The 26,137-nt window shown below is 42.0% G+C and overlaps 1 protein-coding gene across 9 annotated transcripts; it reads right to left on the bottom strand.

The window, feature by feature from the left end:
- Window positions 1–5,667: 5,667 nt before the first annotated feature.
- On the bottom strand, window positions 5,668–26,123 carry NFYA (nuclear transcription factor Y subunit alpha). Of its 9 annotated transcripts, none has more exons than XM_045013433.1 (10): window positions 25,961–26,123; window positions 21,661–21,782; window positions 19,751–19,837; window positions 17,169–17,315; window positions 14,589–14,720; window positions 13,680–13,785; window positions 12,632–12,798; window positions 11,439–11,612; window positions 10,921–11,013; window positions 5,668–9,235 (listed from the first exon to the last, which is right to left on the bottom strand). In XM_045013433.1, exons 2-10 carry the CDS (start codon window positions 21,733–21,735, stop codon window positions 9,182–9,184), a joined length of 1,035 nt encoding a protein of 344 aa, XP_044869368.1. In that variant the 5' UTR covers window positions 21,736–21,782; window positions 25,961–26,123; the 3' UTR covers window positions 5,668–9,181. The 9 variants fall into 9 exon arrangements, with proteins under 9 accessions (XP_044869368.1, XP_044869371.1, XP_044869372.1 ...); XM_045013436.1 differs by having other exon boundaries at window positions 19,751–19,834; XM_045013437.1 differs by having other exon boundaries at window positions 12,632–12,780; window positions 25,961–26,119.
- Window positions 26,124–26,137: the final 14 nt, after the last annotated feature.

The following is a 26,137-nucleotide window of genomic DNA, read 5'->3' as shown; positions in this document are numbered from 1 at the left end:
CGGAAGGTCCGCCGGAGCCGCCTGCCGCCCTCCCAGCGCACCCTCCGCAGGCGCGTCTGCAAGAGGTCCCCCGGAGCCGCGGGACCGGCAGCGCGCCCCCTGCGGCATGCCGCCCTGCTTGGGGCGGCCAAATTCCTAGAGTCGCCCCTGCGGGCGGGTGCCAGTGGGAGGGTGACTGGTGACCCCATTCCGCCAATTGGTCGCAGGACCGGTGCTGAGGCGTTGGTGACACGATGGGTTGGTCTTGACGCACATGCCGGGGGGTGCGTGCTTCCACAGGGTCTGCACCACATTACTGGTCAGCCACACCTTGAATCCTGCTGTCAGTGCCCTGGGTCCAAGGACCTAAGAGGGCTTCTCTGAGACTCATGCAGGATCACCTAACTAGAACTAACACTAAGAGTAAATACTAAACTATATACAACTATTTTACAAAGAAATGTTCGTGAGACACACTGAACTAAGCGAAAGCTAGTCGAAGCAGCAGACGTTCCAGCACCGTCACTGGCGGCAAGAAGGAACTGAGGATGAGGGGAGCTGGTGGTGCCTCTTATACCGCACCATGCGGATGCCACTCCAGAGGGCGCCAGTGCCAGTCCTCTACGGATACTGCTACGAGAAAAACTTCCAGCACCGGTGCATGTGTCAAGCACACACACCTAATATGGAATGGACATGAGCAAGCACTCGAAGAACAGGTTAGTTGCCAGTATGTTTCTTTGGGGCTGAGGTTGCTGTCATGTATTTCTTCCATTAGGCGCCTGTACCGATCTTCAGTTGGAGCTCTAGGCCCACTTCCGTGTAGCTAAACCCAAACTGCTCCTGCATCTCCAAGCTGCATTTTGCTGCTAGGGTAATGATGTCACTGAGCTGGCTTCGTTCTACCTTCCAGAGCACCAGCAATGCATCCCCTGCAGGAGAGAGAGCAGAATGGAAGGGGGGCATGAAACAGAGATGGCTCTTTTCATGTAGGTGATTTCCAGCTTGTGAGATCCATGAAGGACCTGATCCTAAAGTCAATGGGAGCTTTGCCTGATCCTAAAGTCAATGTATCACTAAAGTCAATGGGAGCTTTGCCATTTTTTAACTCCAGTGGGTGGAGAATCAGGCCAAAAATACTGTAATAGCCACTGATGCATTTCAAAGGCATAGAACAATGTAATAAGTACCTGTGAAGTTCAAGATATCGCCTCCGAAACAAAGCACATCTGAGGAACACAGAAAATGAATAAATGAGACATAATATAATGCCATCTTCATTATATAGCTGCTTTCATCCCAAATAGCTTTACAAACTATAGATCTACACAAGAACCACTTTGGCATTGCTGAAATAGGGCATAACTGTTTTATAATGCACAGAAAGACTGTATAACATTGGGGGATGGAAAAGGGAAACAGCACTCTCAAAGGATCCAGTGCGGGGAAATTATTTAGTATTTGTATTTTGGTAGTGCTGAGAAACCCTGCTCAGGCTTGGGAACCTCGTTGTGCTTGGTGTTGTATGAACATGGAGGTTGGGGCAGGGTGTGCATCTAAGAGGAAGACAAGAATATAATTATTCTAATTGGAATTTGGTCAGCACCGTAGGACTAATAGTCCACAAATTCATACTCTTGCCAGGAGAGCTAACCGTCACAAGTGGTCAGGACTCCAGGATTTTCCATTTTCAATCAATGAATTAATTCTTTTATGGATGAGCGTTCGCCAATTTGAGCATGTCACCACTGGAGTCACTAACATGCCAGCGAGCAAGAACCCAAATTTGACTCACTCGCCAATATCACAACCACTAAGAGAAAAAAAAAGCAGGGCTTTAGCTATAATAATATAAAGCTATTTTTAAAACACATTTTCAGAAACAAGCCAGCAGGGCACATTATTTACAAACTTCTTGGGGTAGGGGTTGCATCTTCTTTAATACATTCCTCTGCAGCAATGGCAGAGCAACGCTGCTTGACCAAGGGTGAACATCTGCTGGCCCACCAAAGTTTCCTGGCTTATGGAGTTAAACACACCACTTCTACCCTCTGTACAGCAATGGTACGATCATCTTATTTCAGAGCTAGTTTCCCCTAAGACACTAGTAACACCAACATAAGGTTAATACTGTGGGTATAGGAAGGCTATGCTAGAGAACTCCCACATAAAAGTTAGCAAAAAGTCATGATAAAAGAGATGATAAAGATTTATTAGCAAACAAGAGCTAAGCTGCTTGTTAAGCAGAAACATGTTTAAGACCATGACCTTTTGTTATCGCTGTGTAAGGTTGTTTTAAATCGCATACATGCTTAGTAGATAAAAATATCACAAAAAGCGGGGGAAACAATGAACAGGCATACGTAACAGGGTATAAAATTTAATAATGATTGGTTGAAGACTTGTTCTGAACCCATGTTAAAGTAGGTCAAAGTTGTTATGCTTCTTTACGGTTGGAAATTTGGGGCACTCTGGAATTTGTAAAATTTGACAACAAGTTGACATTTGTTAGAGATTGGATGACACCAGCTATGCAAATTGTCATATAGGTTAAAGAAGGGAGGAGTCTACATAAAGACTTAGGTAATAGCCCACCTTGACCCAGTGCAGCCTGGTACTCCAGAACTGGTAAGTTAGTCTTTTTCTGTTTGTGCTGTGTTTGTTTATAATACACAGATTCCCCCTCAAAAGAAAAGATCTGAAACCTCCCTATGACAGAGAAACAGCCACATGGTGACACACAATAAAACTAATGCCCCTTCAAAGGCATTAAGGGGAGAGTGGCACCCAACTCCTATTGACTCTGAGAGGTGGGCATCTTAACTGCCCCTTTGAAAGCCTCCTCCAACCCTTTCAAGGGAGAAACTTTCTTCTGTGCCACAAAAGTGACAAATAGTAAGGGCTGTCCATCCAGTTACATTTGATCAGGATGACGATTGCTTTATGATACCTGCAGGGGGCAGTGAAGAGTTAGGCAATACTCCTGGAAGGCCACCAAGAAAATAAAGGACCAAGTGTCTCAGAAAGAACAGCATTTTGGCAGAACCAAGCCAATCTCTGATTCTGAGGTTCATATAGCCCTGAACAGATACTAGCTCACCCTATAGGTGGAGAGGTGAAGTACTTACGCTCCATTATCCCTTCTATGTAATCATTGAGCATCTGGGTTAGCTGTTCCGAGCCACAGTTCAGGTCATTGTTTGCTTATAGCTTTTCAAGGAGAGCAGTTAATCCTGTGACACAAGCAAAGACGGAAGGCCAAACTGTCATCCTGAGGGAGCTTTCAATATTGTCCCAAAGGATAGCAGACACTTAACTAGGGAAGGGTTATAAGTTGAATAGTGGCAGGTCTCAGCTGTTGCAATCAAATACACTTTCCATTACAAATTATAAGAATAATGTAAGGTTTGTGATGAGTTTGGTACTTATGAAATAAGTGACTGATAGTGCTTTCTAGAGACATGCATGCACCTGCTATTCCAAGTCATGGGATTCTTTGAAGAGCTCTATTATTCGTGTTGAACTTTGTGAGCGCACCCAGTGGAACGATTAACAACCACCAAGTCCTAGACCAGGGGTTCTCAAACTGGGGGTCAGGACCCCTCAGGGGGTCGCAAGGTTATTACATGGATGGGGGTCTCAAGCTGTCAGACTCCACCCCAAATCCTGCTTGGGCTACAGCATTTACAATAGGGTTAAATATATAAAAAAGTTATTTTAATTTATAAGAAGGAGGTCTCACTCAGAGGCTTGCTATGTGAAAAGGGGTCACCAGTACAAAACTTTGAGAACCACTGTCCTAGACTGAAGTTATCAGACTCATTTCTAATCATGATGTTGGACAAATTGAAACTTTCCCATCTGCTCAGTGGAGCAAAGCTGCCTCAGGATGCAGCAGGGATCAGGGCAGGGGACAGGTAGACAGACTGGTTCAATTGGGGAAAAAAGAAAAGAAAAACAAAAACAAAAGCCCAGACTCCACTTTCCGCCAGAAATGCCCACTTTGTCTAAAGGAAAGTGGAAAGGAATGGAGCCTTCAAGGCTGGGAACTCACTTACGCAGCTGGCAGAGGGGATAGTAAACAAAAGGGACACTCATAGCACTGATAGAAGAACCTAAATAAATAAGTGTAGAAAACCCTTTAAGGCAGCTGCTGACCAACTGATAAGCTCAAATGGTTGCCCCATCCACAAAGGGAGCACAGACAGAGATTTGCCACAGGCAGCCCTGCTCCTCACCTGTAATCTCCACGCAGAGCAAGACTCCATTGAAGGTCTCCATGGAAGGCAGCGTCCGCAAGAGGGAGTGATTGTTATACACCAGCAAGTCTGGGAGAAGGGAAACCACCTGCACCTGCCTGGGAGGGAAGCTCACCTTCACCTCCTTCTTCCCCATCTCCTGAGAGGTCTCCTTCAGCACCCCCATTCTCCCCACCTCCTGAAGAGGCCCATAGGAAACTGATGCCATCTCTACCAGCTGTGGGGTCCGAGCCATTGATTCCTCCTGTACACTCTGCAGGGATTCATATGTCACTTTCCCACCTTGAGGGAACCAGTTGAAGCTGCCCCTGTCCCCTTCACCCCACAGAGGGAATCTGCTCAGCACAGCCATTTCCCTCCACTCCTGCAGAGACCAGTTCTCGCCCTCCACATCCCCTGCTCCTCTCTGAGGGGGACTACGTGATGCCCCTGTTGTCCGAAGGGATTCATCAGATGCTGCCATGACCTTCACCACCATCTGAAAAGGCCCACTTGACATACCCATCTTCCCCCACTGAGAGGGCTCCCCTGCTGGGCCCGTGTCCCCAACCCCGCACTGAGGGATCCTGGCTGACTCCTCCATCTTCCCTCTGTGAGAGGACCCTGCCAATGTCCCCATATCCCCAGCTCCTCTATGAAGGGATCCATCCTGGGTGTTGCCCACCAAGGCTTCCCTCACATAAACTGCCATCTTGATGCTAGAAGCGGCTTCAAAACACTCAAAAGTTCTGAGGCGAGTCACCCTTCGTCAGCCAATCAGAATTCCTCACTGGGAAGCCAGCCCCCCCAGGCCAATCGGAACTCCCCACTTCAGGGCCACACACCCCAATTTCAGCCAATCAGAATTTCCGCAGCCCATGACCTGTTAGCTGCAAGTAGCCGTTTAACCATTATGGCCTGTACAGATTAATCCATCACCCAATCAAAAGCCTCTACAAGGCACCACCCTCGTCAGCTTGAAAGTCCTTATTCTGCTAGAGAATGAGGAAAGAGAGGGAAGAATAAGGGAATGTCCTCTGTTTCCTGCTCCCTCATGGTCTGCCCCATCCTGCAGGACGCTCCTAACACACAGACATCCCCCCACCCCCACCCCCAGCAAAATCAATCCAACAAGACCATACAGGCACAGTCCAAGTCCAATTGTCTTCCATGGCTGGCTGCAGGCCATGCTACAGGGAGACTGGCTGCCTGAAGATGCGGTCACCTGCAGCTTGCTCACAGGCCCCTGGTGTACAGTCTGGCCTTCATCAATATGGCACGCCACCCTACAGGAAGGCCACATGTTTATAGATGCTGTGAACAGGGCCAGAACTTTTTGGGGGGGATGTGCAGTGCAGAAGAAAGGGTCAAAGTCTTTCCAACTGCCCTGCAAACTGCTCAACAGAAAAGTTTAAAGATAAAGAAAGCAAAAACCAGGAGCTCAGCGTTTATAAATTTTTTATTCGCTGGATAGTGTACACAGTACTTACAATTGCATCTATTAAAGACAAAATACACTTGAAAAAAATGTATCATATAAAAAAAATTATAAACTTTTGAACTATTTACAAACGTTGCCTTACGTTACACAAATCTCAATACCACCACCCCCCACCCATTCACAAAGTAAGAAATGGACTTTTTTAACATGCAAAAGCCTTTGAAAAAACTATTTAGCATCACTTAGGGATCATATTTCCCACAACCCCATTCTACACTTGTATAAAACTGGTTTTGATAGGTTCAATGCTCCAGTGCTTTAGGGGTCAACTGACCAAGCATCAAGTTCTCCTCATACCCATCATTATTTCTTTTATCTTGATCTGTCCTACTGTACTGTGCTCCCAATCTGGAATTTATGTCCAAATCTAGCCAATACACAAGCTAGAGTTCTCACATCCACTTACTACAGGCTTTTATCTCACAGCATCTCCAGTTTTATAATTTATTTGTAAAAAGAGCTTCGAATCTTTTTGTAACATGGTGCTGAGATCTTCAATCTCACTGAGCAAACAAAGGCCTTCAGAAGTGTGTCACTGAATACAGGAAAACCAAAACAAAGAAAGGGTATGACACTAACACCCAGGCTTTCACACCACTATATAAAAACTTACCTACAAGAACTCTCTATGTAGCACAAATGCATAGGTCTTTATACACCTTCTACAACTATGGCTCAGAGAATTTATTTGGGGGAGGGGCTAGCTGGAAGAAGTTCTAGATGTTTTGTGAAGAGCTATACAAGTTCTTAAAGAAAACACACACTGGGGCTAATTACTCAGATACAAGATGTCAGACAAATAACCTCCATTCCCCTAACTTCCCAACTTTCAGAGAAGATTCTCTGGGATAGAAATTGGTTGTAAAATGAAAGTAGAAAGACTGAGAGGCTCCCATAATCCAGAATGGAACTACCCTTCCCACCCACCAGCGTGCATCGGTAACCCAGACTGACAATGTACAAATGCTCTTAAAAAGTATTTACAATGTGTTCATTCAAACAAAGCAAAATATTTACTGTTCCTTCACTAGGAAAGAGTCTGATATTTCCTGAAATAGGGGACATGACAAAAAATATTAAGCAAGGGTTTCATGTGAAGAAAAAAAAGCACCATACTCTAATTGGCCAAAATATTTTAAGACGGAGCAACCAACCAGAGATGCCAACGATGTAAGGGGCAAACTAATGTTTTTTGAATAATAAAAAAAAATAAAATGCAAAATTGTAGGTAACAAATACAACCTAAGACAAAATACAAAAATAATTTATTCCTTTATTTGCATGTCATGAATTGAAACTAGGGTTCCATGTCACCCCTTAACTGTGAATGTCACCAACAAACACAGCTCCTTGCAAATTTTAGTTCATGTCAACCATGGGGGGTGGTGGGGAGGGGGAGACATTGAACTAGGCAGGAAGGATGATCATCTTTAATTACAGAATATAGTCTACATGCCAAAGGACAAATCCCAACGTAGCAATTCCCTTCCTGTATTTTCATTGGCTGAAATTTGGGAACCTTCCTAGGTGGCTGGCCCAAGAAGCCCAGTTCTCTTGGCATCTGGTCAGGCAGTCTCTCACTCCAGGCTGACTGCTGTCAAATTGAAATAAATCATTTCCACCTTTTCTGTTTCTCTCTTTGATCCTCTCTCACCTGTTTTTACTATTTTAGGTTTAGTATCCTTTTATCCAAAGGAAAGGGGTCTTCTGGTGGTATTGTTCATCCCGCCCTCACCTCGTTTGCTACCCAATTTTCTTCCTCCAGTTTACACAACTAAATTGTTACTTTGAGCGTTCCTCCTGTTCATGATTTGAGGAGATGGTATAGGGCATATTCTCCAAACTGTGCTTGCTGTGCTACCTTAAGACAGACCCCCCTGAAATTTAACTAGCCTTTCCAAATGACCTTCTTCACTACTTCATCCATGAAGACTCTCCTCTCCACTGCTTTCATCATTCAGGCTCACCCATCACACTTAATTCTGGTGACCCAATAGAGTCTTAAGATTAAAACACAGAACACGCAAAAATTGGAAACAGCAGCAGCACCTTAGATGTGCAAAGGGGATCAGCTTAAGTGCGGATGAGGCAAGGGTGGAAATAGGCAGCTAAATATGACTTGCTAGAAGGCTATAGAAACCTCAGATCCCATTGCCAAATTTCAAAGCCAGGATGATGGACCAAGTTCAGAATCCAATAGTGGCTAACCACAAGGTATTCAACAGATGCCCATATAAAGAAGTCACAAAAAAAGGATCCTACTAAAAAAAAAAAAAGGCAAACATTCCTCCTTCATTCTCTAAGTGCTATGTTTATAAAAGAGGACATTTCATAAAAAGCTTGAAAGGATCATCAATGTTTGCCCTCCCTACATAAATAGTCTTTGAGCTAGACCAGGGTGCACCAAATTGAGCTGGCCTCTGCTCCAGTTGTGATGCAGCCATCCTTTGCCCTGAATAAGGTCAAAGCTCTGTACAGAACCATCTGCAATTTAAAACACACTCAGACAGCCACACTGGGAGATAGTCAATCCCTCCATTCTGAGGTTCCAGATTTCATCTCTTTTGGAGCAACCAAGTTCTGCACTGGCAGAGTAAAAACAGACACTGAACTTCTTTTAGAAGAGAATCTCAAACCTTTTTATCATTTTTATCCCAGCAGCTGGATTTCTCCTTTCAATGCATCCACTGCTAGCAACATGCCACCAGCGCCAAGGTTGTTTTCCCTACTTAACTCTGAGCTCTGTGTCAATGAGCCACTCCCATCTTACTCCTTGGAACAGATATACAATATTTCAATTCTTGTAAAGGTCTTGCAATATTCACAACAACTTGACAAGATGGTTGAACTTTTCCCAGAACGAGCTTGCTGTTTAAGGATGGAGCTTAGAGAACCTCTTTCTGTTCTGTTACACAGTTCCAGAAGGGCAAATGCAACTACAAGAGAACAGTTCAGCTGTCAATAAATGAAGTCCAAAGCTGTGAAGAGTGGCTATAAACAACAAAACTCCACTGGGAAAACAAAGCACTGTGGTGTAGCCATGTTAGCTCTGGTTGCTACAAACTGGATTACTCCTCTGCAGAAGGGCCATGGCTCTCTATGGTCTCAGTTAGCCCTGCTTCAGCATGCCAGAGTTATTGCTAATCACTGTGTCAGTTGGCCAAACTTAATTCAAGAAATGTAAAAGGCATGAGTTGTCAAACTTTCAAACCCCTGGACTGAATTACACGGGTATAACCCTGAAGGTCCCTACAATTTCTATTTGCTGAGTCCACTGCAGTTAAAATCTCAAACAAACCACTTACTGGAAAGGTGGTTTTTGTTGTATAGAAAAGGGTAGGCTAAGATATGGTGATTGTCCATTGTCCCATTGGAAGGTTTGCTTGATACACTGGTGTTAAGATAGGACACGCTTGCAGAGGGACAGGAAACTTGTTCAGTTACTTTTTTCTTCAGACAGTGGTTAGGATACTCTGATCATCTGTGTCATTGCTTCTTCATTTGCCTGAGCTGGATCCTGTATATACAAAAGACAAACAATACTGTGACCCTGAAGTATTTTCCTTACAGCAAAGTACTTCTACTACAGCAGCCAATCCTTGAGGGCAAATATCTCCCTTTGTCCAAAAGAAAAAAAAAGTATATACAAAAAGAGTTACTGAGCCAGAAACTCATCTTAGTATAAACCAGTGTTGTTTCACTGACTTCAATGGAGCTAACCCACTTTACACCAGCTGAGGCGCTGGTACATAAAACCTATAGGTTAAGAAACTAACTCTACAAGACTCTTCCAATCAAACAGCACATCTCCAGTAGTAAATGCAAGACTACATGACTGGGAAAAGATAAGTAACCCTAGAAGACAAAAGTAGCTTTGCCAAACCACCTTTTACTGCCATAGTTAGACAGGTGTGAGAGCTGCCAATATCTTCAATATTCAAAGCCAAGTGATGCTGTACCTTCAAACTGCTTTAGAAAGCTGGTGAACATAAATGCAGCATGCAGACAGAACAGTGATTTTCAAACTTTTTCCATTTGTGGACCCCTAAAAAATGTCAAATGGAGGTGCAGAACCCTTTGGAAATCTTAGACAGTCTGCAGACCCCCAGGGATCCACAGACCACAGGTTGAAATCCACGGAGTTAGAATGTGGGATTCTAATTCAGAGGAACCAGTGAAGTTTTAGTTCCTGGGAGTAAAGAGATAATTTAAGGCTCTCCTTCCTTAAGGAATAACAGCTTAAATCATGTCTCTCCTCTCCCTTAAGGAGTAACATCTACATCCCTTTAAGTTTAGTATGTTAACAGCATTACTCATTCCACCCCAGGAAAATTTATCCTCTCTCTACTACAAACATTTTCCCCACATTTGCAGGGGACACTAGGATAGAAGAGGCATAAATTTACAGATGACAAGAACGCTGTATCACACATCAGAGAATTATGACTTTTAAACAGTACATTCCAGACTACAGCACTAAATTAAATGAATTTCAAGCAAACCAGCTCTGCTCTTTGACAACAGCTCACAACTCAAGCCAATCATATACTAGACATAGTTGGAAATCTTTACTTGGGAGGAGTTGGTATGGACTAAAGAAAGAAGTATCTTATCCCTAAAGAGAACGGATCTCTTAGGTTAAACATACACTGCTACCTCAATGCTGTAAAAGGCAACAGTGTTTTCTATCCCATTATATTCACTTCTCTGAAAACCTCTCCTGGCTTCTTTCACTTCATTTAAAACAGTGTGAAATATTAAAGCTACTTTTAAAAATAAAAAGATCCAAGCATGCCCAGTTCTGAATTTCAAACTGCGTGCTCATTGACTTTCATCCATCTTTCACTATCATCTTGAGGCAGTAGACAAAGAGGAGCAGCTGACTACACCTTTCTGTACAGGCAAACAAACAGAGCTATTACATTTCTCTCCATTTATAAAACAAAGTTGAATACAGGTTTATATTAAGATTACTATGGCCTAGCTATTTGAGGGCCTGTAAGCGAGGTAGGAGACTTTCCACATAAAGCCTGAAATAAGGATTGGGGAAAGAGGACAAAGGCCAGGGGCTTAGCCCAACAAGGTCAGGAAAGCTGCAGAAAAAATAGAGCCCTTCGAAGTGTTTTTCTGAGGGCTACTCAGAAGGTGTGTGCAAATTTCAGCCATACAAAGAACATAGCTGGAAGCAAAGGTTTTGCTCACCTGCATATCCTTTTCCTTCGGTGAGAAAAAACGCCCACCTTCTCCCCGTTTCCTAGCCATGGCATGACGATGTCTAGACTCATGCAAGTATTTCTGTAACAATAAGAAAAAGAATAGTCACAAGTCATTCGATACTTTCTAGCTCAGTATTATTGCTGCAGCTAATTGAGCACTCAGAACCAATTCCTTCTAATGAAAAACAAAGAATGCCTTTGAGGAACGTCAGTGTACTGGCCAGTTACAATACAACCACATATACTTTCAACAATTAAGAGCCAAGGAAGTAAGTGGACTCAAGTGTTGAGTCAAAAATGGCTCTGATGTCTGTCAAAAGATAAAACGTGACGAGAAATACCCATCAGTGAGACAGACATATGTATGTTGCACAAGGCAGGAAGAAGTATATTAGAATCAATTCCAATTGTCTCCATGTCACCCAAAATGTCTTCTATACCATTATAATGCAATGTCATTCCTCCACACTATGCCTAAAAAGTAACCTTGGGTTATATACTCACTCTCCTCTCTTTGGGGATTTTCCCCTCAGCTTCCAGCTTGGCTCGTGCCTGCCTCCTCTTCAGGATTCGGTGGTACTGCTTGGCATTTACATAGAGGGGCTCCTCTTCAAGCATCTCTGCCCCTGGCAATGGAATCCTTTGAATAGCTGGTACTGATCCAGCCCCTGGTACCATCTGTGTAAAGAAGAACACACTCAGATGCATATGGTTCACAGCAGACGCTACATACACAAAAAGGAGATACGATCAGTCCAAAAATATTAATGCAGAAGTAACTGAAAAGATGTATTGTCTGAACAACTGTGTCTGCTTCAAAGTGATGGAGTATCAAAGTCAACTGCACACAATTCAACAAACTGTCGGTTACATATTGCCAATTTTTCTGATATTTTGTGTATAAAAAGGTAAATGTAAATAAATTATATTACTGTGTAAAGTTTCTCTAAACAAATGTTCACTTTTGTACCGATGGTTTTGTATGGGACATTTACATGACAATGATATGAAAACCTGTTAAAATTCCTAAATAACCAGATTTAAAATAAATAAATAAATAAATGAATTAATGAAAAGCTACACAATACCTAGTGCTCCAAGCAATTCATTTTCCTGTACAATGTAATGTATTATACACTCATCTCTTCTATTGGTATTTTATTTGTGCATGTTCTACTTGTCTATTTCAGTATCTTTATTAAAGAAGTGCTATTCATAAAATGTCTGCTGCCATCTAATGGAGCTGAACAGTAAAACAAAAGCCAAGAGGGAATCTCAGCACAAATGTAGTATGAACATGAGCAGAACAAAGCCCTTATTTACTAGAAAAAAACATCTACGGGATACTGAAGAATAGCAAGTTTTTGCTTGAACTCTTCAAATTTGTAAGTATCTCTAATAAAAGTTCCTTTAAATTAAAATGTTGAACTTCTTTGAATTCGATGATAAAATTATGGGGGAGAGGAAGCATGACCTATGTAATAATTTGCCACACAAATTCAACACTACAATTATTTACTCCAGTTTTAACTCCATATTAAACCAATAGGAAGTCCTAATTACAACTAATTTCTGAGGAGACTGAGCATATTAGGTGAAACTAATATGAATCTCAAATTGCAGTTTGAAGATAGTAAACTTAAAATAACTTGTAAAATGACAAAAAGTGAAAAAGAATTTGGAAATTCCATACGTACCATAACCATTCCACCTGAATTGACCACATTTCCAGCAACTGGTAGCGTCACAGTTACAGTCCCTTGCCCACTGCTAGTTGTATTGGTGTTGGCTCCTGCCTGGACAATTTGTGCTCCTGCCAAACTGGCTGCTGGGATGGTGATCATGCCTGTAACAGGGACTGTAACTTTAAGAAAATAAAACACAAAACAAAAAACAAAAACACGCACACAGAAAGAACGAAGGGAACACGATTAGTCCCACTTCTATTTTCATTCACTCACTCTTGGATAACGTACAAGAGGATGGCAAAAAAAATGTTACAAGCAACTATTAACCAAATCCCATCATCTGTCCTTAATACACAAATGCACTCAACTTTTCAAAGTGTTCATTTTTCATATACATGGGAATCACAGTCCAAATGTGAAGCAATTTCTCCAAAACCTCGAAAATTAAATGTAAATGCTTGCACTCTCCATTGACTATTTGTCAGGAACCCAAAGCCTGTATTTTATTTAAATATTAAACCTGAAAGTGAAGAACTAATTCTTATTCCGTAATCCCGTTTGCACTTTCCACACCAAAGAGCTTTTGTCCTATTTGCAGGCACATTTATATTTGCAGATTCCTAGTAACCAGCCCTGCAAAGGGGGGGGGGGGGGGGTAATTTATCTGCTTCACTGTGGTCTGGGAAAAAGGATTTCTGTAGCTATTTAAAAAGTTAGTTCTACAAATGTGAATCTATATGATCAATGTGAAAAAAAATCTCCTGCACTTATTCGTACATTTCAAACTCTTCCTATCTGTACAGCTGTTACAGCACATTGTTACCAGCAATATAAGACATATCAGAAAAAAAATCTTACTGATGTCAAGAGTAGTAAAAACCTATAATTCCAACTCTAAAGACAGGCAGAAGAGGAACAAAAACTTTTGCTCTTCCAATTGTCACAGTGTTCCTCAACACTAAGGAACCAAGAAGAAATTAAATGGTATGCGTCTCTCTGGAAACTTTCAACTATAACTTAAGAGAATGTGCTGTCCTTTATATGCCAAAGTTCATACCTTGTTGAAGAATGGTTCCATCAGCATTAACAGGCTGATAGACAATGGTCTGGCCTTCTGCTGTCTGGGCCACCTGCTGCCCTTGAACTGCTATCTGCTGCTGGGTCTAAATGGAACAAAGAACATCACAAATTACAAACTGCTGAGAAGTTAAAGATTTCCATCCCTGTTAATGTCCACATTGAACCCAAGGACGTGAGTCTCCTTTATTACTAATACTCAGAATAGAATTGTGTATTTACACGCCAATTTCAACTGGAGATTAAAAGATACTTAAAATATATACAAAACTTTGACTTAAATTTGTTGTAAGGAACAAGAGAACTGGGGAACTAAATTAAATGACTAAATCTGTAGATACATCAAGCAATAATATTACAAGAAGTGCGCAACAGTAGTAGCAACCACAAGTTTTTCAGAAGTTCTTCACGAGAGATCTCAGAATTTAAAAGGGGCAGTTCTACATACACAAATATGTTTAATATACTGGGAGTATTTTTTTAAGATCTAGGTCTCATATTTCATAAACGACACGTTAAACGGATACTCAAGTAACAATAACAAAAAAATTGTTCCTAAATAAATAAGATTTCACAAAAGTCAAATGTAACCATAACTTTACAATTTTTTGGGGTGGGGAACGTTAAATTCAACAGTATTTTTCATTTTAAACATTCTCATTCAGGGAATCCCAAATCAATAATGTACAAATAAGAACCAGTTGGTTAAACTATGACAAATACAGTTATTCTGTCCCAGCAAAGCAATTTGCAAAAAAGAAAATAGCATAAAAGCTGATGTATTACAAATTTATTTATTTTAATATCAGACGGTTCTGGATACTAACTTTCTAACATTTTCTCCCTTCTTGTAAGCCCATTACAATCCCTTTCATGCTGGTGCAGTTACCTGTGTCTGGCCAGCGGTGACTGCAGTCTGTGGCTGCTGAATAATGATCTGCTGGGTCTGGCCCTGTTGCCCCTGGACCTGCACAGCCTGCCCTCCTTGAATCTGAATCTGGCCTGGCTGGACCAACTGAATCTGTGGAAGAAAGAGTCAGAAAGGAACATTAACTAAACCTGTTAATTTTTTTCCCTTTGGTCTCAGCATTACCAAAGCATCTTCCAACAGTCATCTAATGCGACCACTGGGAAAACCCCCCACTAACTTTCCTCTTTTAATGGAGACAGTTTGTTTTAATTTATTCCTGCCCCATGACATAGTAATCACTGATGCAAGGGAGGATAAGACTAAGCAGAAAGGAGCAAATATACTACATGCTCATGTCATCATGCCTCATCAGTTTTCCACAGTTTACTAAATACAGCATAATCAGAGAGAGAAACACACTAGCCTTGAGCATGAGACTAGGGATAATACTCACCTAAATCACAGGAGGAATGGGACTTTAAGGGTTAATTAAGATAGCTGTAAAGTATCACAAGTGCTAATTATCAAGCACATAAAAATTACCCTGGATTTTACAAAAGTGTAAGACTAACCTTGCAGAGAAGAGATACTTTCCACCCCCCTTGCTACACCTCTCAGGATAAATTGGAATACTGTCAGCCCCCCATTGCTGAACATTCCAATTACACACTTACTCTATACAGCCTGTAAATTAGAAGAATGTTACACTGAGGAATGATAATCGTGTTTTCCTAATATATAATGCCTTTCAGCCAAGTAGACTGAAGTATTTCACAAGTCACTAAATAAGCCCATCAACACAGCAAGTTAGTGGCACAGCACAGACAAAAATTATTTGACACCAGACACAATCCCCATGCTCTAACCACCAGACCACACATACAGAGAAGAAGTTGCTTAACTTTTCCACCCTTTGTTCTTGAGGAACACTTATCAGGGCCTTGCCTAAAACCAAATACTATCTTTTAAATAGACAGTTCTTATCCAATGTGTATTACTGAAAAATAATCCTATCCCACTTAGCACTATTACTCTCTGTGAAGCCAGAGGTTTTAAATTCTCCTCAGGCCTTCATACATTGTAATAACTGAACTTCATGTTAGTCCTGAAACATTTTCAAGGAATTCCATATTTTTATGGGACAAGCACATGAGTAGGCATGGAACTGCTGTGTGTTACAGCTGCCAAGAACCAGAAAAAGCTCTGGCTGCATTTCAGGGGACTGTGCTGAGTATATTTGCAGCATTCATTGGAAATATACTTGAAATACAGAAGAAGCTTCACTTTAAATATATGGTTGTGACACAGAGGCTCATGGGCTACAGTTGGCAAAGAGTTCACTATCATGTAACAGCAAAGCCTGACAAATGCACTATACCTAGCACCCTCTTTCATAGTATGTATCCATAAAGAATGGCATGTGAGGTCTCTAATAAAAAGTGTGTCATACTGATCCTCAATCTTTGCATGACATATGTACAAATGATATTTAAGGAGTTGTGTATACATATTGAAAATATGTTTTGAAGTCTGTCACTGATCAAAGAGAAAAACTGGTTTATTCAAGACAAGAGGTAAGAGTATCTCTTTCTGTCAAATATAAATTAACCATTGGAAGCCAACATAATGGAAATGCCTTTTACATATGAAGTCAACAGGGGAATGGAAAGTCAACAGGGACACAAGACACTGGAGACAGAACCACAGGGGGCTGTCCTGTCTCTGGGAGCAGACAATGAACTTTAAGGCATACAAAGGAAGGCAAAAAGACTTTATCTTGCACTTGAGAAAGTAAACAGAAAGTGCATCTACATTCATGAAAATGGAATCTCAACCAGGCTTGGTTGAAATGCTGCAGAAGATATCTGGAGTGAGATAAACTTTTTTAGACAGAACCTTAGCTTGCTAAATTAAGTTTAATCTCTAGTAAATGAGCGATGACTTGGTTTTATACATAACCTGTTTCCATGATGTTTACTCACTATCTCTTAAAATTCAATCCTTGATAATAAATTCATGCATTGTCATCACTATAAATACAACTCTGTGCTCTAGTATTATACAAAGACCTGACACTGGGTCCAATCATTCAAGTCGTACACAATTGCCTTTCGGGGACAGCTTACCTGGAACAACTATCAGGGTTCAGTGGATAAGGGGCTGCACACTATAGTGGGAACACTTCAAAATGGCTCAGAGATTGGGGTGCACCTATTGTTAACCTGCAAGGCAAAGTAAGGACTAGCACAGCCCTGAGGAAAATATTTAGAGGCTAACAGACTGGAGGCTTCAGGTAGCTGACACAAATTAAGCACATTCAATTCTTCCTCTCACTGGAGGGAGGGAGAGTTAGCAAGGTGACACTCAGTCCTGGGCACCTCAAGAACTGTCACGGTAGTTCATCCAATGCACTGGGGCAGATCCTCAGCTGGTATAAGTTGTCATGACTACCTTGACTTCAAAGAAGCAATGACAATTTACACTAGCTTATGATCTTCCCCAGAACAGTCATAGTTCATTCCTTGACCTTTATGATTAATGAAATTGGAGCATACTGACCTGCTGCAATCCTTGCGATCCAGAAACTGGGACTTGCATGATGGTCTGACCCTGACCCCCAGGCACAGCTTGCACCATGATCGGCTGGCCAGTTGATGTGATCAGCTGACCTCCGCTTACTTGTACCATTAATGGCTGACCCTGGACCTAGAGAACAGAAGAAACAAACAGAACAATGAAACAAAAGACAGATGATAAAAAACCTCAAATGAAATTGATAAATAGTAAGGGCTAAATGTCTGTTTATTTCAGTGGAAGGGCCATGAAAACTAAATAATAGTCTCTAAATTGTTTTTATTCACAACTTCCAACAAACAACATTTCTAAAGGTGTCTCCATCTTGTGTTGCTGAATTTAGTAAGTTGTCCTTTTCTGCTGCTCCCTAATCAAAACCATAAAGTCCAGATACAATAAAGCATGAACAATATTTACATAATACATATGGCTAAATTGTCCATACACTAACAGACAGGGATTACCTCTATATACAGCCTGAGAACTGGAACCTTTCAAAAAAGAGCTCACAATCCACAATAAGTCTTTGTATTTCATTAAGAAGCCCAATGCAAATGAGTAAAGGCTCCAATATAAAGCTACCTTGGCAGGTGGGGCTCAAGAAATTACATTCTCATAGCATCTTAATTTCCAGATGGCTATGGCATGCATTGTTCTTGGAGCATCTTCTTATGATCATAAAGGGAAGTAGTGCTTGTAACAGCACAAAGTATGGCTCAGAAAGGAAGAGTGGATGAAGTGGACCAACAAGTCTGGAATGGTGAAGGTTTCTAGATCAGACATGAGAGCCCTTACAAATATTCTTTGGGAAGAGGCCTGGGGGAGAAAGGAAGGCAACGGAAAACTCCATTCAGCTATGCTTATCTAGCAAGGAAGAAAGCCATCTGCACCAAAATAATATGCCAGACGAAGAGCTCAATAAAAGCCACATCTTCAGGTCTTAAACTTGGAGTGGGAGGCAATTGACAACAGGATTATTCTTCACTGCACTTAACACATTTCGTAGAAGGGAAGAAAAAGTATAATGAGCAATCACTGAACCCCAATTTCAGTTATCATGGAAAATTCAAGGACTTTCAAAGGCCAATGACCATCACCTCTGACTTCTACCTCCAGATCTCTCATTGTTGACACTTCTATCCCCCACCTTTCAACTAATTACAGTGCAGGAGACCAATCCATGACTGAATTATCAGTAAAAAATAATTTTCAGAATTTATGAAATTATCTAAAATAATAAGGTCCCTTAAAGGAAAAAGCTCCAATTTCTATACGGTGAAATGCATTAGTGGCTTATACAATGACACACACATCAGCAACCCTAGGTATGTATAAGCAGTCAAGCTCCCAGATAGGATATCCTGGCTTCATTAAGTCATCTGATAGTCCTACTACTCAGTCTCTTCCACCCACTCTTCCCACCATATAAAAACCACTTTCAATAAAGAGAAGTGAACAGTATGCATTACAACATAGTGAAAGAGATGCAAGCATGCATACATCAGCCACAAAGCAGCAAAAAGTAATTAGCATGATATGCTTAAATTGAAATAAAATTATAATATAAATCCGGGATTTTTGTTAATGTATTTTTAAAATGCAAGCAAGAAAGGAGAGATGAAAAGCAAACTTTTCAGCAATAGGACTGTGATACAATCGAGCTCCAAGCAATTGCCTCCAATTCTACCAGCTCACCCTTTCACATTTTAACTCACATCAGGAAACCACTGCATATACTTCATTATTCACAGGACCATTCTGACCATCTAGAACGTTTTTCTCTCCAAAGAACAGAGGAAGGCCCCCCCACGCCCACAAAGACCCCAGACATGGGTAAAAAAAGCTATATCAATCTTGTAACATCTACCATCAACAGTTTTTTCATCCCTTTAAAGAGCTGCCACACAAACCAATGAGATGAAGCTTGTAAGATGTGGAACATTTCACATGAACAGAAATCAGGGTTTGAAATAACCTGCATCCCTTCCCAACTGGTAGTGAGATTTGGTAGTAATTAAGATGCAATTTATGGATCTGCTTGTGTTGTCACAGTAGAAATATGTGGTCAGTAAGTATCTCAATCCTATAGTAGGCGAGAAAATCCTCAGTTTTTGTTTCTAGTCAGGAAAAAAAGTCTCTCCTCAGCCCCACTGTGGCTTCTTTCCACAGAGAAAAAACACAAAAAGTCCCACTCAGCACTGGATCTGAGAGGTCTGAATCTCTGAGCTAGGTCCTGGGGTTTCTTTTATCTCGTCTGCAAGTTGTAATTTTCTCCTGTTTCATTCCTATTCCCACCAAAATTCATCTTCATAATCACACCAGCAGAGAGTTTTTATGAGTGGATCAGGGTTTGGCTGCATGCATTTTAGATCCAACAAACAGCTCTACCGCTTCATTTGTTTTACTGAATGAAACTGCAATTAACATATGTCCCAGCTGCTACAGACCAATGAAACTGCCACTAATTCTGTCCCTATTTCAAACCCTGGTAGAAACACAACATTAGAGATGAGGCGATGGGGACGTTCATGCAGTGCTCACATAGACACAATTAGAGAGATCACCACTACCTGGAGGGTCTGGACTTGCTGGCCTGAGGCGGTTGCCACCTGGGCCTCTGTCTGCAACTGGACAGCAGTGACACCACCCTGCTGCTGGGAACAGGAACAGGAATAGCTTGAAACTTAACAACAAGGAAATGCAGAGCTCAAGGCAAGAACCTTACTGATGGGACAGGGAGAACTTACAGTTCTCCTATCACTTGTTCTTAGGAACACAGGAATGCTGAACATGCTCACATTATCTTAGGAAAGGAATATCAGCAAACCCGACATAGGCTCACTGGCAGGAGTCAGCAACAAACAAAACACAATGCAGACAACATTGTCAAGGTATTTTTCAGAATTTGAAGTTCCTATTGTTCTTTAAATTATCCCATGTTTGTTCAAGTGTTTTCCCTTTAATTGCACATATTTGTTATTACAGAGGTGCAGTTGCTCTGTCAGACTCCAACTTCCAAATAAATAGCTCCAAAGTCCTTTATCCAACAGACAAGGTACAGCATGGACAGCAGCAAAGTAAGTTTTACATACCCAGCCCATATGCTTGAGGGGCAATCTGAAGAGAATAGTTTTATCTCTAATGACCTGTCCTATCTCTAACCTCTTAGGAGAGATTCCCAAAAATAATCAGTGCCAGTTGCAGTAGCGGTTTGTGAGACATGGACATCCATCCACAGAGAATTAGACTAAGATTGGACCATTCACATTTTGTTAAATACAGCATTCAAATATTCCTTTTCAAAACAACCACCACATATGCAGTACTACATTAACTTTGAAAACTAATACAAGAAATTAAAACTAGGTCAAGGTTTGGTCCTACTGCCTTTTGCAGAGTTCCTTTAAAGTGTTACAGGATTACAAAATGTCAATCTACCAATCAAAAGTGTCTGATTTTAGCCATCTATCAGCATCAGATTCATGGTTCTCAATTTTCCACAATTTATTTTCTTTATAATTTAGTGATGGTCTCTGTAAGGGCCACATGCTGTTCCCACAGAAGACAAAAAGTCAATTTCCACAGTGGAAGTAGGGCCCAGCCTGATGTGTCTGGTATTTACACTGCTTGACACCAGCAACAAAGTGCTATTTTAAATTAAAGTGTGATTCATATTGTCTCACTCATGTGCATAGCAGAAACAAACTAAAGAGCTCACTTCCACTGTCCCAAACAAAAGCAAATAAGGCTTGATGAACACAGCTAATCCACATAACCAGCTTGAAAATGTATCACAATATGAGGCTAGGTAAAGATAATATTTTAAAAGCATGTCTAACACTTTCATAAAAGCAACTCTACATGCCTGAACATTATTGTACCCAAGCCAGAAGTTAGTTTTTGGAGGAATGATTCAGACAAACAGTCCAGCAAATGACAGACTGATCAGTAGAAAGCAAAAGGCCTTGTTGCAATTACTTTGTTATTGCATTCACCCTGATCTTTCAGTGGGAGCAGAAAAAGTGATTCACATGAACATGATTGTTAAAGGAAAGCTGGAGAAATTCTCAAAATTTGCTTGAGACCATCTTGTTTCAACCCTTGAAGATAAACAACTGTTCGTGAACATTAAGTGCTGAAATTTACATTTTGTTTCATTTAGGATCTTCATTAAATTTTTATTATTTTTGTTTGTGTCAGAATTAAAGGGTAAAGTCCTTAATCTAATTCAACTTTGCATTGTATGTATCAGTTGTTTCCATTATTTTATTTAATATAGATTAGAAATGCTAATATTCAAGCACACTCCAATAACAGAATGAAACTGCTGATCAAGGGATAAGACAGTCAACTAACCATGCATCCAGTCAATCTCACGCAGCATCCTGATGGCCTGGTCGAACTATAGAGAGCATGATATGCCTTGTGACCAAACAGCAGAACCTCTAGCTCACCCTTTAAGATAATTTTTCCATACCTGCTGCTGAATCTGTCCAGCTTGCACAACGATCTGTTCTGTGGAACTGTTGCTGTTTGCTGTGTACTGCTCCATAGTGTCTCAGTTCCAATCTTGTGCCCAATGCACCTCAGTCTGGATATCTGACAAGACAATAAAAAATGCATCATTACTGCTTCAATGGCTCAAGATCAGGATCAGTTTACAGGAGCTGGAAAACAAGCCATCTAATGACATTTAGATGACATGCCTTAACAGTCAGAACACCATTGTTTCAAGTAAAGTACCTACCCTGTGTCATTTTCATTTGTAGTAAGAGGCCACATATTTTAATGTGAAAATTAAGTATTTTCCTAAAACTCATGTGTAAAAAGAGGCAGCATCGTCCAACAGCTTGGGCACCAGACTGGGATTCAGAACAGGGTTCTATTCACAGTTCTGCTGCCGATCTTGGGCAAATTATTCCACTTCTCCTGTGCCTCTGTTTCCTCTACTACCATTTGTCTGTCTTGTCAATTTAGATTGTAAACTCTTGGCCAGGGACTGTATCTTGCTATGTGTATAGATAGCACTTTGTGCATGGGGACTCGATCTCAGTTGGGTCCTCAAAGCACTACCACAATATACACTAATTATAATTAATAAATAAAACTTTGCAGTGCTGAAAAGTTCACTGTAAACATCACCTGAACACCAAGCTACATCTCAAGAATTTCATAGATTTTCAGTTAGACACTGATATAACAAGAGGGACTGAAATACCCTGTGCTCTTAGGAATGAAGTTTTCCCCATTTCTTTTCCTGCTTCTCTTTTAACTTGAAAACAGATGGCTTCTCCCATCTCTCCTTTTCCTGATCCCTCACTCCAATGCACAGGGGAGAAAAGGCTGAAGTAAAACCATTCATTCCACAGCTCTCTTTATTCTCATCTCCATTTCTTCCTTTCCTAGTTGATTAGCAAATGAGGAATTCTGATCTTCGCTTGTAATGAAGCATTTGTTCTACTCTACCATTGAACAAGTCACTGCTATCCAGGTTCGAAGCCCGCCTAAATTTTATATCAACTTTAAAAAGAAAAATAAAGGAATTAATTAGATTTGATATCTGCACAGGATTTAGTCACACCACCACTGACTTCAACTGGCTGTGTAATGTAAGAGACAAGGTGGGTGAGGTAATATCTTTTATTGGACCAACTTCTACTGGCAAGAGAGACAAGGTTTTGAGCTACACTGAGCTCGTCTTTAGGTCTGGAAACTTGTTAGATCCCAGACCTGAAGAAGGAGCTCTATTTAAGCTCAAAAACTCGTCTCTTTCACCAAACAGAAGTTGGTTCAATAAAACATATTAACTCACCCACTTTGTCTCACTAATATCCTAGGACAGACATGGCTACAACATGTGTAATGTTAGTCAGTTAACATTGCACCGAAGACTTAAAATGCTGTAATTCCTGCCTTTATGTTTACCTTTGCATCCAAATACGCATTAATTGTTTTGCATTTATCATAAAGACCATTGCAAAAAAGCTTTTCATTGATTTACTCGTCTTTCAAAATAGATTGATTACTTCGAAGATTGTTAGCTCAGTCAAATGAATATAATCAACATGCGTCAACAACAACAAAAAAATACACAGTACGCAGCAGACAGATTACATGGCCTAAATGTGGTAACAATTTGCTTATTCCCTCTGCCAAAAGCTTGGTTTGGAATTAAGAAATACAACTAGTCCCTTTGACCAGAGCAAAAATCTGAGTCATAGCACAGAAAGATACAACATTGTGCTGCAACTGTAACTTTATCTGTCCCTGGCCCATTTAGAGACATATGGTGGGTGAGGTAATATCTTTTATGTGGCCAACTCCTGTTGGTGAAATAGACAAGCTTTCAAGATATTCTGATTTTCTTCGGGTCAGTAGTGTTTTTCATGGGCCAGCAGAAGAAGAGTGAATTTGGGCACTGATTTCAAAACTAGACATAAATATGGTTGCATTTTAGAAAGCCCAGCGGATAGATATGTTCTCCTTTTAAAGGGTTCAGCTAAGTCAGACCACCTCAGGCCATGTGCTTTTCTGATCTCATGAACTAAAACAGGGCTAGGCTTAATCAGTATCTTGGATAGGAAACTAAGGAAAATCCAGGACATTGCAGGAAGTGGTGGTGGCAACATGACCAGTGGCACTGTGATGTCAAAGTCCGTTTAGGAGACCTGTCTTCTGCTTAAAATGTAATGCTGAAATCCTGATTACATGGCCATGAAAAAATCCCATCCCATTTTGCAAGAGTATAATCATTAATACTGATAAAATTAATTTCTAGTTGCTAGTTACATTCTGCCTACCAAAAATTATCCCTCTAGTTTCAACTGCATACAGTATTCTTCACTTCTGTCCTAAATGCTTGTGCAGTATCACATGAAACAGCTCCCACATTCCATCCTTTGAGGCAGCATTTCAGCAGTGAGTGCAGGATGCTAGCCTATTATACAGCATGTAAGCCAAGCACATACTAGCAAGAAGTTCCTTGATTTCCTCTACTCTACAAACAACCTTTAAGCAGAGACCTATTCGTCATGAATACTCTCTAAGACCCAAATGCCAGGCCCCTTCTTCCACACCTGAAGTTCTGGGAAATTTCTTCTCAATTCAGCTTTTTTGGGGGTCAGAATACAAGAGAAGAGAATGAGATTTTAGCCACGCAGGATCATGACTCCATCAATGCCGAGGACAGAAGATCTACTGAGGAGGGGAAGCAGCAGGGGGAAAAAGACTACTTTTTTTTGTTTTTTAAATACAGCTTATTTGTCCATAGACAATCATTTAACATTTTGTTGCCTCATAAGAAGGCACAGAGAGAATTTTCTCAAACCAGAATTTTTAAAAAATAATGATTCTGTATTATGCTGCATGCCCCTCCTTCAAACTGCTGGTCTGACTGGTCACAAATCCTGTATAACTTGAAACTAAGGTACTTTCTACACTATAAATAGTTTATTGGTATAACTATACCAGCAGACCCTCCCAGCGTAGATGCAGTTTATGCTGGCAAAAGCATGCTTTTGCTGGTATAGTTTATATGGCAGTTCTCTGAGTGAAATAAACTAAACTGGCAAAAAGTTATTTTGATAGTATAACGGCATCTACACTAGGACGTTTGCACATATAAAAATGTTGGTTAAAAAAACCCCAACCACACCTACCAGCAAAAGTTTCTAGCCTCAACATGGTTTAAGTATAAAAATGAAAGCAGTTATACCCCATCCTGTACTTCAGTAAGAACATACATGACTAATCACATCCACTCTCCCCAAAGTGCATCAATGAAAGTCAAAAGAAAGAATTCAGCCAAAACCAGCAGCTCAGGAGAGTCATCTTGAGTTATTCAGCAGACACGGAGGCCAGTTTTCATTATTAACCTCATAGGGAACCTGCAAGTCCGTGTACGCATCTAGAGAGTTTCAGTCCAGTTGAGCTGGACTAGAATGGGCGTTTGATTGTGGTGAGCTGCCGACAGCAGGATTTTCTTAGCCCACAGAGCGCTCAGCGCCGATGAGGGGAAGGAAATGGCAGGCAGCCCCTCTATGGGGAAGAGAGAGAGAAACTCCTAACTGCTCACCAGAGCGTTTTTAGCTGCACAGCGGCTCTCCGCGGGGAACGGGGCACGCGGGCCGGGCTGCTCTGTGGGGTCGGGGATGGGGTGCAGACAGGCTCCTAATCCCTGGGGGAGGCGGGATGCACACAGGGTCGTGCCCCTCATACTGGCCACAGCTGCCCGGGGGGTGGACCCTGACCGCTCCCCCCGCCCAGGCGCGGGCTGCAGCCTGCTCAGTAGCTCTCCCCCGCGGGGGCACACGCCGCTGCTCTCCGCTCCGCGAAGGGGGAGGACTGGTGGCCTGGGCCCTCGCACACCGCGAGGCCCATGTGCCAGGGAAGCCAGCGGGGCTCGCCGAGGGCGGGGCCCGCGCAGTGGCGGCTCCCTTCTCGCCGCACAGAGTCCCCACCGGGGGAACGGCCCAGAGCCGGGCCCCGCCACAGCGCGAAGCGGGCTCGCCTCCCTCTCCCCCGAGGGCAGACCCCGGCCACCCCCTCCAGCCCGGGCGGCGACCCCAGGCCCTGCTCCCGCCTCTGCTGCCCCCCCGTCCCGGGCCCTCCGCACGCGGCGCGCCAGTCCCAGGCCCAGCAGCCGAGCCCCGTCCCTCCGCTCCCACAGTGCCCGGCCAGCCGGCCCTGCGAGCGGCCTCCTGACTGGTCACTCGGCCCCGCCAATCCCGGCGCTCGGGCCGGCGCTCGGGGGCTCCATATTGGCTGCTCGCACTCACCGTGCCTCGCTCCCCCGGTTCGGGTCCCGCTCTGATTGGCTCCGCCACCGGCCCCCGAAACCCAATCAGCGCCTCCACTCAGCCGCCGCGCAAAATGGCGCCCAACCCTGAACAAAGAGAGGACGGAACTCAGGGCGCATGCGCCGAATAGTTCCGCCCGCCGCATCTCTGCAGGAC

Source organism: Mauremys mutica, chromosome 4 (genome assembly GCF_020497125.1).
Source record: "Mauremys mutica isolate MM-2020 ecotype Southern chromosome 4, ASM2049712v1, whole genome shotgun sequence".
NCBI lineage: Eukaryota > Metazoa > Chordata > Testudines > Geoemydidae > Mauremys > Mauremys mutica.
Note: the sequence above shows the minus strand (reverse complement) of the source record. Positions and strands in the feature narration are given on the sequence as shown.

Excerpts from the sequence above, each read along its gene's own strand:
- NFYA (XM_045013433.1), bottom strand. The coding sequence starts at position 21,735 with ATGGAGCAGTACACAGCAAACAGCAACAGTTCCACAGAACAGATCGTT. Across the intron at positions 12,799-13,679 it reads TGGAACCATTCTTCAACAAG|TTACAGTCCCTGTTACAGGC; the intron begins GTATGAACTTTG and ends ATTTTCTTAAAG. Across the intron at positions 11,613-12,631 it reads ATTCAGGTGGAATGGTTATG|ATGGTACCAGGGGCTGGATC; the intron begins GTACGTATGGAA and ends TTCTTTACACAG.